Source organism: Cryptomeria japonica, chromosome 1 (assembly GCF_030272615.1).
Source record: "Cryptomeria japonica chromosome 1, Sugi_1.0, whole genome shotgun sequence".
In the NCBI taxonomy this organism is placed as follows: Eukaryota; Viridiplantae; Streptophyta; class Pinopsida; order Cupressales; family Cupressaceae; genus Cryptomeria; species Cryptomeria japonica.
In genome coordinates, this window is record NC_081405.1 from 455,820,486 (window position 1) to 455,836,739 (window position 16,254).

The window sequence follows — 16,254 nt, forward strand, 5'->3', positions numbered from 1 at the left end:
ACCTACAAGAAGACTTTATCTAGTGTAAATTGGAGGTGGCTCTAAGAAGCACAATGGGGCAAGCCGTGATAAGGTTGAAGTTTAGAATTGAAGCTGAAGAACTTTATCATGCCATAGTCAAGCCTTATAACTAGTTTAACAACAAAGCAATAGAATGTCTATGAAGGTTCTTGTCAAGCATTAACTTATAGAGAGGAGTTCATTGTGTTGGAGCTACTAAAAACAATATAGACATGCAAACATTTTCTTATACTTTGATTCAATGATTACATCATTAGATCATGAAATGATCAAAGGATGGTTTCTTTAAATACCTTCCTTGGACACACAACTCAAGACTTATTTAAAAGCAAAGCCACTAAAGATATACACAAATACAAATTGGTTAATTCTAGAATGACCCCATTAAAACATATACATATATTTAAATCGATGTGAAACTTTTTGGAAAAGAAGTAAATTGGCATGCACTTTTATGACACAGAAATATAATTGTATTTGTAAATTAAGATGTAATACGATTATAAAATGAATATATTGATTGTACGTAGAAATTAACTTATACATTATATTGTTTATAAATGATGCCATCATTATGTTGTTTTTTAATAATGAAACATACTTATAGATTATATTAGGTTAATTTAATGATCCATTTGACATGTCATCACACCATTAAAATTATAAAAAAGATAAAAAACTTCAACTTCAAACTAACTTCTTTTTCATAGAAATCATGCTCTTACATATAAGAGAATGGTAACAATAAAAGAGACTAACATGACAAATGATGTCAATGCTGTGTATCCCTTTAGCACTCTTATCATCTGACAAACAATAGGATACAGTATAAATAGACTCCACATGCCAAACAATAATTCCCCTCCCATGTACTCAAGTGCTTCTACACCACCCCTAAACAGATGAAGTGTGGTAGACATCATGGCAAAAAGGATGAACATAACTAGAGTCATAGGGAGAATGAATAATAAAGAAGCATTAATAGAATATGGAGTTTCACTTTTCGATTCAGATTTGGAATTCAAAGTCTTGGGAGTGATTGTAAATGATGATTCTACTAGTCCAATTGACTTAAACAATGCTTCCAATGTACCCAACACAAAACATGATACATTTGATACAAACCAAAATCGCTCTTCATTCCACCACTCTCTTACACCAAACCTTTCATTCTTAGCACCCCACTTGTACTCTAGAAAACTCATTCCATGTTGAAAACAAAGAGCTCCAATAAACCATATGGTTTCGTACTCTCTTGCCTGCATAAATCAATCCATTGTTAACCTATATATTACAAAAAGGCGCAATATAACATATACAATAACATCACACAATATTTAGAGCTTGATGGGTACCTTAGGAGTAAGTGATTTGGATGAAAACAAGCAAGCCACATGCAACACCATATACAACATTGCAAACACTGAAATACCAGCATAAAACATGCAATTGTAAATGTAGGCAATTCTCTCCAGAAACATGAGCCTAGTTTTTGGATTGTAGAAGAAAGATGAAGATTGCATTAATAACATCGAAACCAGTCCAGCAGCTATTCGTTTCCTCTGTGCCAATCGATCGGGAGCAGTTGATGGAGCCATTCCTTTAAATGCTGGTGGAGTAAGCCACAAGTAAATAGACCTCCATCCCAAACAATGTATTCCGTATCCTGTCAATACATCTTCTGTACTTGACCCATAGCTCCATCCCACCTGAATTCAAGAACATCTTAATATCTGGACTTTTATGCAAACCCTGATTAAATATAACAATGTCTAAAGAAGTTTTCAAGTCACCTGCTTTCCCCAAGCAGTGCCCTTTTCATGGTTGCAGCTGCATAAATCCAGAGCCGCTTCCTTTGAAACCCAAGCAATCTCGCCTTGATCATGTTTTGTCAGGGCTGATTTCCCAAGTTCCAGTCTACAGTCCTCTAATAAGCTCCCTTCTTGGGTTCCAACTCCTGTTACTCCAAGCTAATGTAAGAGAGTTCTAGTTTATTTATCTCTACATCTAAGCTAGTTTTGGCAAGAGATTTTCACTGTTTATGACCATACCATGGAGAGCTGTTCTTCGGAGAAAACAGCCTGTCCCACAGTAATAAGGACCTTGAATTCCGTCCAATCCTTTGAGCAATACCTGAACATCTTAAATCTCACATTTGAGCTCATTCAAATCAAAATACAGCCAAGAGAGAATTAGAAACATATAAGCTGACAATAACTGTTTATGCCTGTTTTCCTACAGTGGAGAAATGTAATGCCACAGAAGCTCTCAATTAACATAGTTAAATTTTGAGCTACCTGTATAAATTCAGGTGGGTGTTTCCACTGATAATGTTTAAACATGTAAGATCGCTATATAGCAAGATTTTGAATTATAAATTCTTATACTTATCAACTAGAATTGAGAGGTTTTCAATAAAAAATGTTTTCTGAAGGTAAAATAAAAGAATAAATATAAGAGGCACGTAATAGAATGAAAATTTTCTATACTAGGAAAAAGGATTGAACTTTCCATTAGCTCTGAATTGTATTACTTTGTTGATAGGCTCTATTCAGATAGATTTTCCTCCTATTTATGTTCTATTTGTTTCTTTTTATTAATTAATGTTGGATACGTGTTGTATGATTTCTACGTTTATTAGTTGAGATGGAATTTTGGGTAGTGATTAGATTTGCAAATTTCTGAATTCAAATTTTTTAAGTGTTATTTTGAGAATTTTTTTTTAACTTGATTTTTTTTTTGAATGTTGTTTATATTTTGATATATTTAAGAGTTCAGTATTGTATTGGGGAACAATTAATAGTTTGTATCATTCAGAATTTTAAGGTGTTGAAATCTTTATTCAAAGACAATTATTATGTGAAAATATTGTATATTATCTTTGCTTTTTATTTATTATGTTATTATTTATGTTCTTACTGTACTATTTTTTTATATTATTAGTTTAATGCTGGATAATTATTTTTCTGTATATGAATCTAGGATGACTTATATAATATGAGAGTATCTCATACTTTTTACAGGAGGCACCTATCTGGGCTACAATAGAGCTATAGATACCTTAACCTGCGCTACAATAGAACTATAGATACCTTAACCTGTAGAATTTGAACTTGTGACCTCTCTTTTAAGAACAATTTTATATAAAACTGCTTTCAATATATCTATTTATATTTTGACATACCTAAAAATAAAATAAAAGAGATTCATTGCTATTGCTATATAAGTAAGCAGTTAATTTTTTATATTTGTTCTGTTTATTTCAAATCTTAAGTTCACTATTTTATTCTCAGAAATATTGTTTTCACAGGTAATTACTTACATCGTAGAGAAAAACAAGCCGATTTCCGTGAACGTCTTGCCTGTCAAGATTGTCAAACACTTGTGGAAACTGCACAAAACCCGCATTGTATCCAAGCTTTGTGTCCATAAAAACACACATGGCATGTCTGAGAGCGTTTGAATCATTTATGTACGTATCACAGTCGAGATTTAGAATAAAAGGGCTGTTGCTTAATATTCCTGATACTCGCATCTGGATCATGATTTAAACACACTCTATTTCAACTGTAGTGCACTATAATCTCATTCAAACTCAGAATTCCCTCAAATCTATCAACATAAATGCAAAACCAAACAATAACAAACCAGCGCATTCAGAGCCCCAGCCTTGAATTGATGTTTATATCCCTCTCTCTTTTCCCGCGCAACATACACAAGCAAGGGAGCATTCCATTCAAATCTATCAATTCCAATGTTATTCACAACCTGCACAGGCACTGAAAATATTAAAAAATCGAAGCCCTAAGAGAAAGATATAGGCTACATAAGAAGTAATTCCTCTGTACCTCAACTATAGGCTGGTGGTCATATGGATTATCAGATGCCCAAGATGTGTACCGCCGCGCAATCTTTAGGGCTTCCTGAGGCCTCTGTGCCAAATCGTTAATCCGATTCTCCAACTGCTCATATTCTTCCTGATTTCAACACATTAATGCATAGTTACCTCATTACCCCACAATAAAGAATCAGTTCATATTACCAGGCTATAAAAGAAAACGTGTGAAATGCTACCTTCAATTCATTCCCCTGTTCAAAAAGGGAAGAAGCCGTGCGGGAAGAAAATAATTTAGCCGGGGAACGAGGCTCGATAGAATGTGATTTGCAGAAAGGCACCCATTTTTGAGCAAATGTGAAAACCTCCAACATCATACAGAAAATGACAGGGGAAGCAGAGTCATCAGAGACATAGCAGGAAACCCTGTCGGCAGGGTAGCCCACCGCTAGCACAGAAAGAATTGTATTTGCAGTGATTAATGGAGGCTCCTTCTGTGGATCCGCCGTAGTTATGAAAATGTCGACAGGATACAACTTGCAGGGTTCTCCACGCTTTTCATACCTGCAACACCGCTAATTTGAAACAAAATTTCTGTATCAAAGTCGAAAAGCTGCAATTTAAGACAAAATTTCCTTATCAAAGTCGAAAAAGCTAAGTAAATGGGATAAAGTAATACATACCTGGCAGACAGAGTGTGGGGATCTGTCTGCCTTTCAACTGGTCGCCATTTGAGGAGAGAGTAGATAATGAAATTGAGCACAAAAAGGCATTCACAAAAACCTGCAATCGCCCAGATGATAAAGGCATCCTGTAAAGGATTGTTGAAACGATATTTGAGAAGCAAGAGAAGGCAAACACCCCTGCACAACGTCAGCACCCGGTCTATTTTAATGTTTTTTCTTGTTTTGGGAAGGATAACTGTGGCACTCAGAGGAAGTCCGTCTCCTTCCATGGGCACACGATTTCTGTGTCTAGCTTCTTCCCTGACCTGCTTTTGAACTAAATATTTTGGTTGCAGAGAAGGCTTAGAGTTGAGAAGACTAGTAGAGGAGGTCTACAGTGGAGAGGATTAGTAGATGGCCTGGAGTGCAGGCATTTTAATATCATCAATGTTGACAGAGTCAATTATTGGGAGAAGGATCATTAGGTAATATCTGGGTATCAATCCATGTTATAGTATGTAGACAAAATGGGCTCAAAAGTGGTACACTAAAAATGTCATGTCAATGATTATCTTCAAATATGTATTTCTAAAATTTAAAAAGTAATCAACATGTGATGTCACATCAGTGCACAAGTAAACATGATTTAGTGTACATTTGGTCTTATCACAATTTGGAACCATTTTGGACGCTTTCACAAAAAATGCATGTTGATGTGACATCATATTTGACCATGTGTACTTGGAAATGAATTTTTTAAGTAAGGGACTTGACAAGTAAGCTGTTGTACAAAATTGAGAATAATTTGAAGTATTCATATAAGATTTTGAGAACCCTGAAATTAGGGTGCACACTTATAGGACCGTCTCCTCCTTAATGACATTAAAAGGTGAACTGCAATGTTGTAATGTGTGAACAATTAAGATAGATATCTTCATCTATTTAAAGAAATGTGGAGAGATATCAATTGGAACTATTGTATTTATTTTAAAATAATTGTTTACTACAAATAAAAATAATTATTTTTTTTCCTAATGCAATTTAATTTAATTAGTTATTTTCTACAAATAATTTAAAAAAAAAATATTTGCTACATATTGTATTTATGAAATGGTAGATTTTTTTTAAAAATATCTCATTTTTTATTTTATGTTTATATATCTATCTAAAATTTATAATTTTGATGAGGGTATATTTTATTTTATATGGTGTCTATTTTGAAAATATTATGTTTATAATAATTTTAATATTTTGACATGTGAATGGTTGTCGAATTTAAGCAAAAGATAAAAGTTGACATTAACACACTCACACCATTACACTTCATCCCTTGCTACCATGGAGAATGCCTCTTGGCATTAAAAACTGTCATTTTTTATCTTAAATTTGATAGCAATTTAATAGCTATTTTGACATCATTAATGTCAAGAGGCATTGTACAATGATAGCGAAGGGTGGAGTTTAACGTGAGTGTGTTAACAAAAACATTGCCATGTCAAAATATTAATAGTTGATAATAAATATATTTTCCTAAAATAAATAACACTTAAAATTTGTTCCCATCAAATTAATATTTAATAATAAATATATTTTTTCTAAAATAAGTAACAGGTAACTAGGATACCTATGTTAACATGAATCTATGAAAAATCTATCTCAACTAAGGTATACGAAGAAAGATTGGTAGACCCCTAAAAGTGAGTTTTCCTAAAATCCTTGTAAGATAAGAAACACGTGTCTCCACAAAGAAGAGAGAGAAGCTCAATGCATAATGTCACATGCCAAATGTTATAACCAATGCCTTCATAATAGATTATGTATCTTCCCTTTGGAAGAAAAAACCTTGAGCTATCAAACTACTAAATCCCTACTCAAGTGGAATGTAGAAATGAATTAGGATGTATCAATCTAGAAATTTCTCATGTGTCTTGATGCTAATGTTGAACTGCTACGATGTCATAAAAGATTTGAGAATAGTGACCACTAAAGTGTGAAAACTATTGTCACGTGAAATTGCACCTTGTTAGAGACAGGTCTAGCATTCCAATAACACAATGGGATCGATCTCAAGTATGGGACTCTTGCTCTTGAGAACATACCTTCAAACAAGGTTGGCTTCCTCTCTAAACTAAATTCACTAGTGTTGGTCCAACCCAACGTTGAATAACTCTAGACTAATCCTACAACTAACAACCCACATAAGGAAAAGGAGGAAGAAAAAGAAATACAAAAAACAAAGGGGTGGTGATACACCTAGATTGAAATGGTATCCTCCTACTCACTAAAACACACAAAAGAGTGAATAGAAAACCAAAAGAACCCACACACATTTCTTACTTTACCAACTTATAGAGGGATATATGGAGGTTAGGGTTCGATAAGGTAGTAAAAGGGAATTGATGATCCTCAATCAACACTTGCAAACAAGATTAACACAACATAAATCTATAGAATAAAAAAAATATTCATCCAAACATGGAGGCAATGAAGATTACATTGAAAATCAAAATGAGAAGAGGTGAAAAATGAAATTTCTATTCATTCAAAGGTTTGGAGCCTATTTGTAGGTGCAAGGATGCAAAAAAAAACATGCACATGCAAGAGAAACTAGGGAATAACCCTTTAAAATAAGGCTTAATAGCCTTTTTATCCATCTGAAGGGCAAGGGAAAAGATAGGGCATGTGGTAGGGAGAAGAAACCCTAAACAATCTATTAAAAAATCCTAGATTTGCTTGCATGAAAATCTCTCCAAAATTTCCCTTCCATACTCGCATTGATGACCTATAAGTTTGAGTGTAAGAAGGATGAATATTTCCCACAAAATTTACTATCAAGGAATTGGGCTCTGACAAAAAAGGTGTCTATAGGTAATAAATGAAATATAGGTTATGTTACCCTCCTAAAATTTATCCAAAAGTATTTAAGACCTTTCTATAGCTCCTAAGGACCAAGATCTAGTAGTTGGAGGAGGCACTGAGCATTAATGGTGTTTATTCAAGTTGAAAATACACTTTCCAAAGCCATCATTTAAGTTTCAAGCTCAATTATACCATCGTGACAATGAGAAAAATATTAAAATATTCAAAACACCAAAAACCTATTTCATATCAAGCCTTAAGTTAATCATGTGTACCACTTATCATCATTTCTGGAAGGAGAACATATTCATTTGTGATGCCTCAATGAGGTAATTTTTTTAGCATTTGGCATCAATCATGATGCTTGTTGAAGGAGGGGAGGAAAAGGTACATCGAAAGTGCAATTAGTGGACTTAGTGTTGAAATGTGGCGACTGATCAGCAAAGTACTATACATTCAGCACATATCCTTGTCATTTTTTTGTTGATGAAAACCGACATTGTAATAAAACCCTAAAAAGGCTGACTTTGTTTGTTGCCCTAAAAATGAATGTTATAAGCGGCTGGGATGCTTAAGGCATGTGAATGTTGATGTACTATTTTTGCTGGATAATAAGAAAGATTGGACGGCTGTGTATGGTGGACGTAACCCATTTTGGGTGAACCACGTTAAATCTCTTTGTTTTGTGTCCTATTTTATTCCTTTATATTTTGTATTTAAATCTGCATATAATTGTTAGTTCATATTTGCTTCGGATCTGCTTGAAACCCTAACAATTGGTATCAGAGCAAGGTTTTCTATAAATTGGCAGGACTTTCAGATTTGAGTGGGAGCAATGGAGGATTCCAAATTCAAGGTTGAAAAGTTTAACGACCAAAATTATCAGTTATGGAAAATGCAGATGGAGGATTACTTGTATCAAAAGGATTTGTGGCGGCCATTAGAAGGAAAGGCAAAGAAAGCGACCACAATGTCAGATCAAGAATGGGACATTTTAGATAGAAAGGCACTAGGATCCATTTGATTGTGCCTTGCACCGTCTATAGCTTTCAATATAACAGAAGCGAAAATGACTGTAGATTTGATGGTGACATTGGCTAAGCTGTATGAGAAACCCTCGACTTCGAATAAGTTATTTCTTAGGAAGCGTTTGTTTAATTTGAAAATGAGTGAGGGAGGATCTGTAGCGGAGCACTTAAATGAATTTAATACAATTACTAGTCAATTGTCTTTGGTAAAAACTACTTTTGCAGAAGAGGTTAGGGCTCTCTTGATTTTATGTTCTTTGCCAGAAAGATGGAATAGCTTTGGTTATGGCTGTAAGTAACTCTGTCTCTGGAAATAATACTTTGGTATTTGATGATATTGTTGGTGTTATCCTAAGCGAGGAAATGCGAAGGAAAATCACAAGTGAGACTCCAACATCATCAAGTAGTGTTTTGAATGTGGAGAACAGAGGAAGATCAAAGGAAAGAGGAAAAGGCCCTTGGAATGAGAAGTTACGAGGGAAGTCAAAGAAAGGACGCTCTCAATCTAGAGGAAAGAAAGATTGCTGGTACTGCAAAAAGCCTGGTCATCTAAAGAAAGCCTATTGGTCTCAGAAAAACAAAGGAGACAAAACTGAAAATGACAGTAAGGAAGCTAATATTGCATGTAATACTTTACAAGATGTTTTAATCTTATGTTTGGATAATGTTAATGATTCTTGGGTAATAGATTCTGGGGCTTCATTTCATGCTACACCCCATAGAAAATATTTTCTAGATTATGTTCAAGGTGATTTTGGACAGGTATATTTGGGTGATGATGAGCCCTGTCAAATTGTTGGAAAAGGAAAGATAAAGATCAAGTTGCAAAATGGAAATGACTGGTTTCTACAGGAGGTAAGACATGTTCCTAACTTAAGAAGAAATTTAATTTTTGCAGGGCAACTAGGTAGTGAAGGTTGCATAGTTACCTTCTCGGACAGTATCTCAAAGGTCACTAAAGGATCATTAGTAGTAGCTAAAGGTGTGAAGGTAGGCATATTATATCTGTGTATTGGTAACACTTACTCTACCTTAGCTGCTACACTGCAGGGACAACAACAATAGATGTTGCAAGAATAGATTCGATAATGTGGCACCATAGGCTTGGGCACATGAGTGAGAAAGGGATGAAAATACTTCACTCCAAAAATCTATTGCCAAGACTAAAGAAGATTGATTTAGAGTTCTGTGAAAACTGTGTTTATGGTAAATAGAAAAGAGTCAAATTTCTCAAGGTTGGGAAAGAGAAGAAGAGTGAGAAGTTAGAGCTTGTGCATTTAGATGTATGGGGACCAGCTCAGGTATCATCTCTTAGTGGCTCTTGTTATTATGTTATTTTTATTGATGACTCAACCAGAAAAACATGGGTATATTTCCTAAAACAAAAATTGGATGTTTTTGAAACTTTTAAGAAATGGAAAGCTTTGGTTGAGAATGAGACAGGAAAAAATTTGAAGTGTCTCAGATCGGATAATGGAGGTGAGTATTGCAGCAAATCATTTGAAGATTACTGCTCCTTAAATGGGATTCGAAAGCAGAAGACAATTCCAAGAACTCCACAGGAAAATGGTGTGTCAGAGAGAATGAATAGGACTATCATGGAATGCGCGAGGAGCATGAGATTGCATGCTGGATTGCCCTTACATTTTTGGGCAGATGTTGTACATACTGTTTTCTATTTGATAAAGAGAGGACCTTCAACCCCTTTGGATGGTGGTATTCCAGAGGAGGCATGGACTGGTAAAAAGGTAAATTATTCTTTTCTGAAAACCTTTGGTTGTGAAGCTTTTGTCCATGTTGATAAAGAAAACAGAACCAAGCTTGATGCTAAATCTCAGAAATGTACCTTCATTGGATATGGGATAGATGAATATGGCTATCGATTATGGGATTTTGAAAATAAGAAAATAACTAGAAGTAGAGATGTTATATTCAATGAGAAGGTTATGTATAAAGAACAGATGCAGGAAAAGAAGCATGAACAGGACAAGCAAGAATATGTGGTGTTGGATGAGATTCCTGAAAAATGAAATGCCATAGGTACCTGATGCTCAGCAACAACAGAATGTCCCACAAACTCCTACAAGTGTTAGACGTTCTACAAGGTCAAGTAGACCCCCTGAAAGATTTTCTCCTTCTTTGTATTCTATATTATTAACTGATTTTGGTGAACCAGAAGAATATGAAGAAGCAATGCAGGTGGATGCCAAACAACAGTGGGAGCTAGGCATGAAAGAAGAGATGGACTCCTTGATGAAAAATAAGACTTAGGACTTAGTCCCTTTACTTGCAGAAAAAAGAGCCTTGCCTAACAAATGGGTTTATCAGCTAAAGGAGGAGGAAGGAGGTCAGAAAAGATATAAGGCCAGACTTGTGGTAAAAGGTTTTGCATAGAAAAAGGGTATAGATTATGATGAAATATTTTCTCCAGTTGTAAAAATGACTTCAATTAGAACTGTACTTAGTCTTGTGGCTGCAGATGATTTACATCTTGAACAATTAGATGTGAAAACAACTTTTCTCCATGGAGATTTGGAGGAGGAAATTTACATGTTGCAACCACAGGGATATGAGGTCAAAGGTAAGGAGAACTTGGTGTGCAGGTTGAAGAAAAGTTTGTATGGCCTAAAGCAAGCACCCCGACAATGGTATTTGAAATTTAATAGTTTCATGGCTGAACACAGTTATCATAGATGTCATTCTGATCATTGTGTATATTTAAAGAGATTGGATAATGGCAGTTATATTATCTTGTTGCTTTATGTTGATGACATGCTTGTTGCTAGGTCTAACATGGAACACATAAATGATCTTAAACATAAATTAGCCAGGTCATTTGCTATGAAGGATTTGGTGCAGCTAAGCAAATTCTAGGTATGAGGATTACACGGGACAGAAAAAATAGAACCTTGAATTTGTCCCAAAGTGAGTATATAAAGAAGGTGTTGAAAAGATTTAACATGCAGGATGCAAAAGCAGTTAGTACACCTTTGGCTAGTCATTTCAAATTGACTAAGGAGATGTGCCCAAAGGCACAGGAAGAGATAAATAAAATGTCTAACATCCCGTATTCATTAGTTGTTGGCAGTCTGATGTATGCAATGGTATGCACAAGGCTAGATATTGCACATGCAGTGGGAGTTGTGAGCAGGTTTATGAGTAATCCAGGTATGGAACATTGGAATGTTGTGAAATGAATCCTTCGGTATTTGAAAGGAACCACTACGAAGGCATTATGTTTCAAAGGATCTAATGCTGCTCTGAGTGGATTTGTTGACTCTGATTTGGTAGGTGATATTGATTCACAGAGGAGCACTACAAGGTATGTTTTTACTATAGGGGGAACTGCAGTCAATTGGATTTCTAGGCTGCAAAAGGTTGTTGCACTTTCAACCACTGAAGCTGAGTATGTTGTTGCTACAGAAGCCAGCAAGGAGATGATTTGGTTACAATGTTTTCTGAAGGAATTGGGTCAGACATAGGAGGATCGCCCATTGTATACTGATAGCTAGAGTGTCATTCATCTTGCGAAGAACTCTACTTTTCATTCAAGAACAAAGCACATTCAGCTCAGGTACCAATTCATCCGGATTGTTTTGGAGGAGGGTCAGTTACGGCTTGAGAAGATTCACACAAGTGAGAATCCTGTCGATATGTTCATGAAGGCAGTTCCACAAGAGAAGCTGATTTCTTCATCAGTTTCTGTTGGTTTTCTTGATTGATAATTGTGGAATTTATACCAGTCAAGTCCTAGTGTTTTATCTAGCGGATATTGCATGTACAGTGGTGTCGTGTAGTATCAGTCTCCAAGTGGGAGATTGTTTAGTGTGGAGCCTCATCAGTCTCCAAGTGGGAGATTGTTGAAATGCGACGACTGATCAACAAAGTACTGTACACTTAGCATGTATCTTTGTCATTTTTTTGTTGATGAAAACCGACATTGTAATAAAACCCTAAAAAGGTCGACTTTGTTTGTTTCCCTAAAAACGCATGTTATAAGCAGCTGAGATGCTTAAGGCATGTGAATGTTGATGTACTATTTTTGCTGGATAATAAGAAAGATTGGATGGCTGTGTATGGTGGACGTAACCCATTTTGGGTGAACCACGTTAAATCTTTGTGTTATCTGTGTCCTATTTTATTCCTTTATCTTTTGTATTTAAATCTGCATATAATTGTTAGTTCATATTTACTTCGGATCTGCTTGAAACCCTAACACTTAGAAGGATTGGCAAAGGGAAGGTGTCAAGCATTAGTTGTCAAGCCTACTATATATAGCTTATTGATATGAGAAAGAAGCCTTAAAAATGAAGCTCAAAGACCGAAGTATGAAGAAAATGACTTAGACGAAAAAGGAGAAGGGAAGATGTTGGGCATCAAGCATTGGCAATCATGCTTAATTCATGCCAAAGAATGGGACAAAGATAAGGGGGAATCCTTAATGCCAAAAATCAATAGAAAGAATAAGGTATTTTTTATTCTTGGTGGGGGTTCAAGGATTGAGAGAATAGAGGAATGAGGAAGTGGAAGTGGTAGAGGGATAAGAAGAAGACCAATGATTGAGGTTCCAAAGGGGGTCAACACTTAGGCCTTTTAGGGACCAAGTTTTGGGGGTCAAGGGTTTGTAAAAGGAGATGAGTTAAAATTGATAAGGAAACAATGTAAAGATTGAAATCTCAAAGCCTAATTAGATTAATATTTAGGAACTTTGGGGCTCAAGTTTTAGGTATTAGGGGTGTAAATAGTGAAAGATATTGAAAATGGTAAAGATAAAAGGCATATGTCAATGAACCAAAGCCCAATAGGGTAGCCTCACTAATTGTTTCAAAGGGAACAAGGTGGGCCACAAGGTTGATAGAAATGACATGTAGATACAAATATATGTGAAATCTCAAAACCTTTATAGGCTCAATAGACGTAGCCAATTTTGTATTTTACAACTAGGGTAATTGGATAAGGTGAGAAAAGAAGAGAAAAAGCAAAGGACTAAGGCACAATTTATGAAAGGTGGTCCATTTAGGATCCCTTAGATTGATAATAATTGATGGACCACAAGGGGACATAAAAATGTCAACAATAAGTAGACCAATGTGAATCAAGAAGTCTTGAGTGAGTAGAATGATGTGGAAAAGAGAGTAAAAGAGAATCCAAAATGGGAGATGAAGCAACTTGATGAAATTTATCATCAAAGAGAAGAAAAATTTCCTTAATATTATCATAAATATTTAAAATTTTAGTGTCAATTAAACAAATAAGAATGTATAGTAAGTAGTTATCCCATTAAACTTGATCGTATAGACATCAAGAACCTTATTGTAGAGGATTGTTGGAAGCCCTCAAAGAAGCATTTATAAACTCTAATAAAAAATAAGTGATAGAGGAATACCATGTAATAGGGAGGTGGAATTCTTAATGGTATCATCTAGACTTGAATATGGAACTCTATAAAAAAAAAAGATATTTCAAGTAGGAATGTGTCCCGATAAGTGTAAGGAAAGCACAGTGCGGAAACGCCTTCCTAATGTCAATTAGTAGGGGAGATCATACAAGAATGCAGTTTAAAATTTCTACAAAACGTTAAGAATAACATAGACAAAAACAAATAGAATCGACACAGAGATAGAACACCAAGAATTACGTGGCAAAACCCTTTTGGGAAAAAACCCACCACCAATAGTTGAACACTTTATTTTCAGTAAATAAATTTACAACAAAGTTTCAGTCTGCAACTACAGGTATTCGTTCTTAGATTCTCACGAACTAGACACTCCAATCGGCTCACAGAATCAATTATGACTTATCAATAGAACAACTCTCTATCTTTGAGTTTCCTCTTGGCTTCATATGTATTTTCCATGTCGATCGTTCAACTGTCAGTTTGCACCAAACGGTTAGAAATCTAGGTGTTTGCATTGGTCTGCATTCGTGAGAAAACAATAATCCCACATGCACTAGGAAGTCGGGTCGGTTCGTATTCATATACACCGACAAGACCATCTTCACATCCGTAGTCATTCTCTACTCCATTGGCCATCAGAAAGACCACAAATGCATTTCTCTGATCTCCCGATGAACCAGTAGATGACTCCATTAATGCGGCTCCAAACAGGTCGGCTCCATCGGATCATCAAGATAGCCTTCAACAGGTAGACCTGATCTCCCGATATCATAGAAGTCGATCAAGGAGGATCCATCAGATGATCGACATAGCTTTTCACAAGTCCCCCTAATATCCAATCAATCCCCAATCGCCGAAGGCGATCTCATCAGTCATCGGTATAACAATGATTCGGCTCTCCTGATAGCCGATGTCAACCCGATCTCCTAAGGAAACTTCATCGGGTATCGGCGTAACACCAAACAATTCCACCCAATAGCCGATACTACCCTGATGATCGAAGACGACTTTGTCGGGTCATCGGGATGACTTCAAACCTGCTTCTCCGAGCTCCGTTACACTTCGAGACATAGGAAGACGAACTCATCGGGTATCGATATAGCAGACTGAAACCACTCCTGATGGCCGATACCTACTCTGATATGTCGAGTTCATTGACAGAGGTTATAACGATAAAGCTCACAAATTTTATTCACATGGTTTCATCGGCCAAAGTTAATCCGATCAGTATGAGCAAAGGTCAAGTGAATTAGAGGCACATTTCCAACAATAAGGTAGCTATAGAAGAAATATAATAATGTTGTAAATAATCACTAGAAGTTATCAAACAAATAACATTGAACTCTAAATTAGAAATAGGCTAGGAGATATGTCCTTAACTGTAGAAGCAAGAGAAGAGGAGATAGAATGTACTCCAATCAAGAAAGTCACATTTCCTTGATCTTGGATGGGTTATTAGGAGGAGGAGGATTGATATCAGTATCATCCATATGTGAAAGGTTCACTAAGGAAGAATCATGTTTAGGTAAAGAATTAAGGTCTCCATATTATTGTTAGATGAAGGTCATGAATTTCAACATATGCCCCCTTTAATCTATATTGATATATTTTCTTATTTTCTTAAATCCTTTTCAATTGTGATTGTTAAGCTTCTATTGAGGTCTTCCCATTCATGATATTGGTTCTCATAACTAGCTCTCTTGACTTGCTTCCTAATCATATGAATAAAATCTTTAGGGTTGTACTGTCTATCTTTATCCAATCCTATAATATATTTATATAAAATATACTCAAGCCTATAATATGCCTCAATTTCTAAAAATAACAAAATAACAATAACTTAAAGGGGCAAGATACACTTTCTCTTTTGTATTTTAAAAAACTCATAGTTAACATTATTCATTTGATACATGGCCTTTAAGTTGGTAGTTTGAGTGGAATGATGATGACTTTGAAGGATTTGATAATCATATATTTTTCATGGAGGGACCAATCCCCCCAATGTGGACCTCTATTAGATTTTATTTGAAACCTAAAGGCCTAAAAACCCACAAAAAACCTATGGTAACTCGGGCATTTTAAATCTAGCCTCCTCAAAAAATAGTTTAATAAAATATTCCTAAAATATACAATAATATACCTTGGTGTCATGCATATTGAGATGGGGAATTCACAACTAGACATTCTTTTGGGCTCCCTTTGGAAGCTCCTATGAAATAAAATCCACTTCTAATTGTTTTTCCTAGTTACCTAAAAATACATGTAAATAAATGTGGACAATGGTGAGTATTGTTCCTTAAAGACTTATTCTACTCCCACTTCTCCACACTCTCTAATCCTTCTTGCATATGCTTAGCTAAGAAACTCCTATAATCATAATGTGTTTAATTGGGATGTTGGATATGGGAGGCCAATGCCAATGTTTCCTGTGAAATTATTAGTTCTACA

General features: G+C 35.4%; 1 protein-coding gene across 2 annotated transcripts; it reads right to left on the reverse strand.

The window, feature by feature from the left end:
- Positions 1 to 697: 697 nt before the first annotated feature.
- Positions 698 to 5,011, reverse strand: LOC131064431 (cellulose synthase A catalytic subunit 4 [UDP-forming]). Of its 2 annotated transcripts, none has more exons than XM_057998576.2 (9): positions 4,540 to 5,011; positions 4,096 to 4,420; positions 3,870 to 3,998; positions 3,670 to 3,789; positions 3,344 to 3,556; positions 2,073 to 2,154; positions 1,815 to 1,978; positions 1,377 to 1,730; positions 698 to 1,280 (listed from the first exon to the last, which is right to left on the reverse strand). In XM_057998576.2, exons 1-9 carry the CDS (start codon positions 4,809 to 4,811, stop codon positions 735 to 737), a joined length of 2,205 nt encoding a protein of 734 aa, XP_057854559.2. In that variant the 5' UTR covers positions 4,812 to 5,011; the 3' UTR covers positions 698 to 734. The 2 variants fall into 2 exon arrangements, with proteins under 2 accessions (XP_057854559.2, XP_057854563.2); XM_057998580.2 differs by having other exon boundaries at positions 4,096 to 4,431; positions 4,540 to 4,639.
- Positions 5,012 to 16,254: the final 11,243 nt, after the last annotated feature.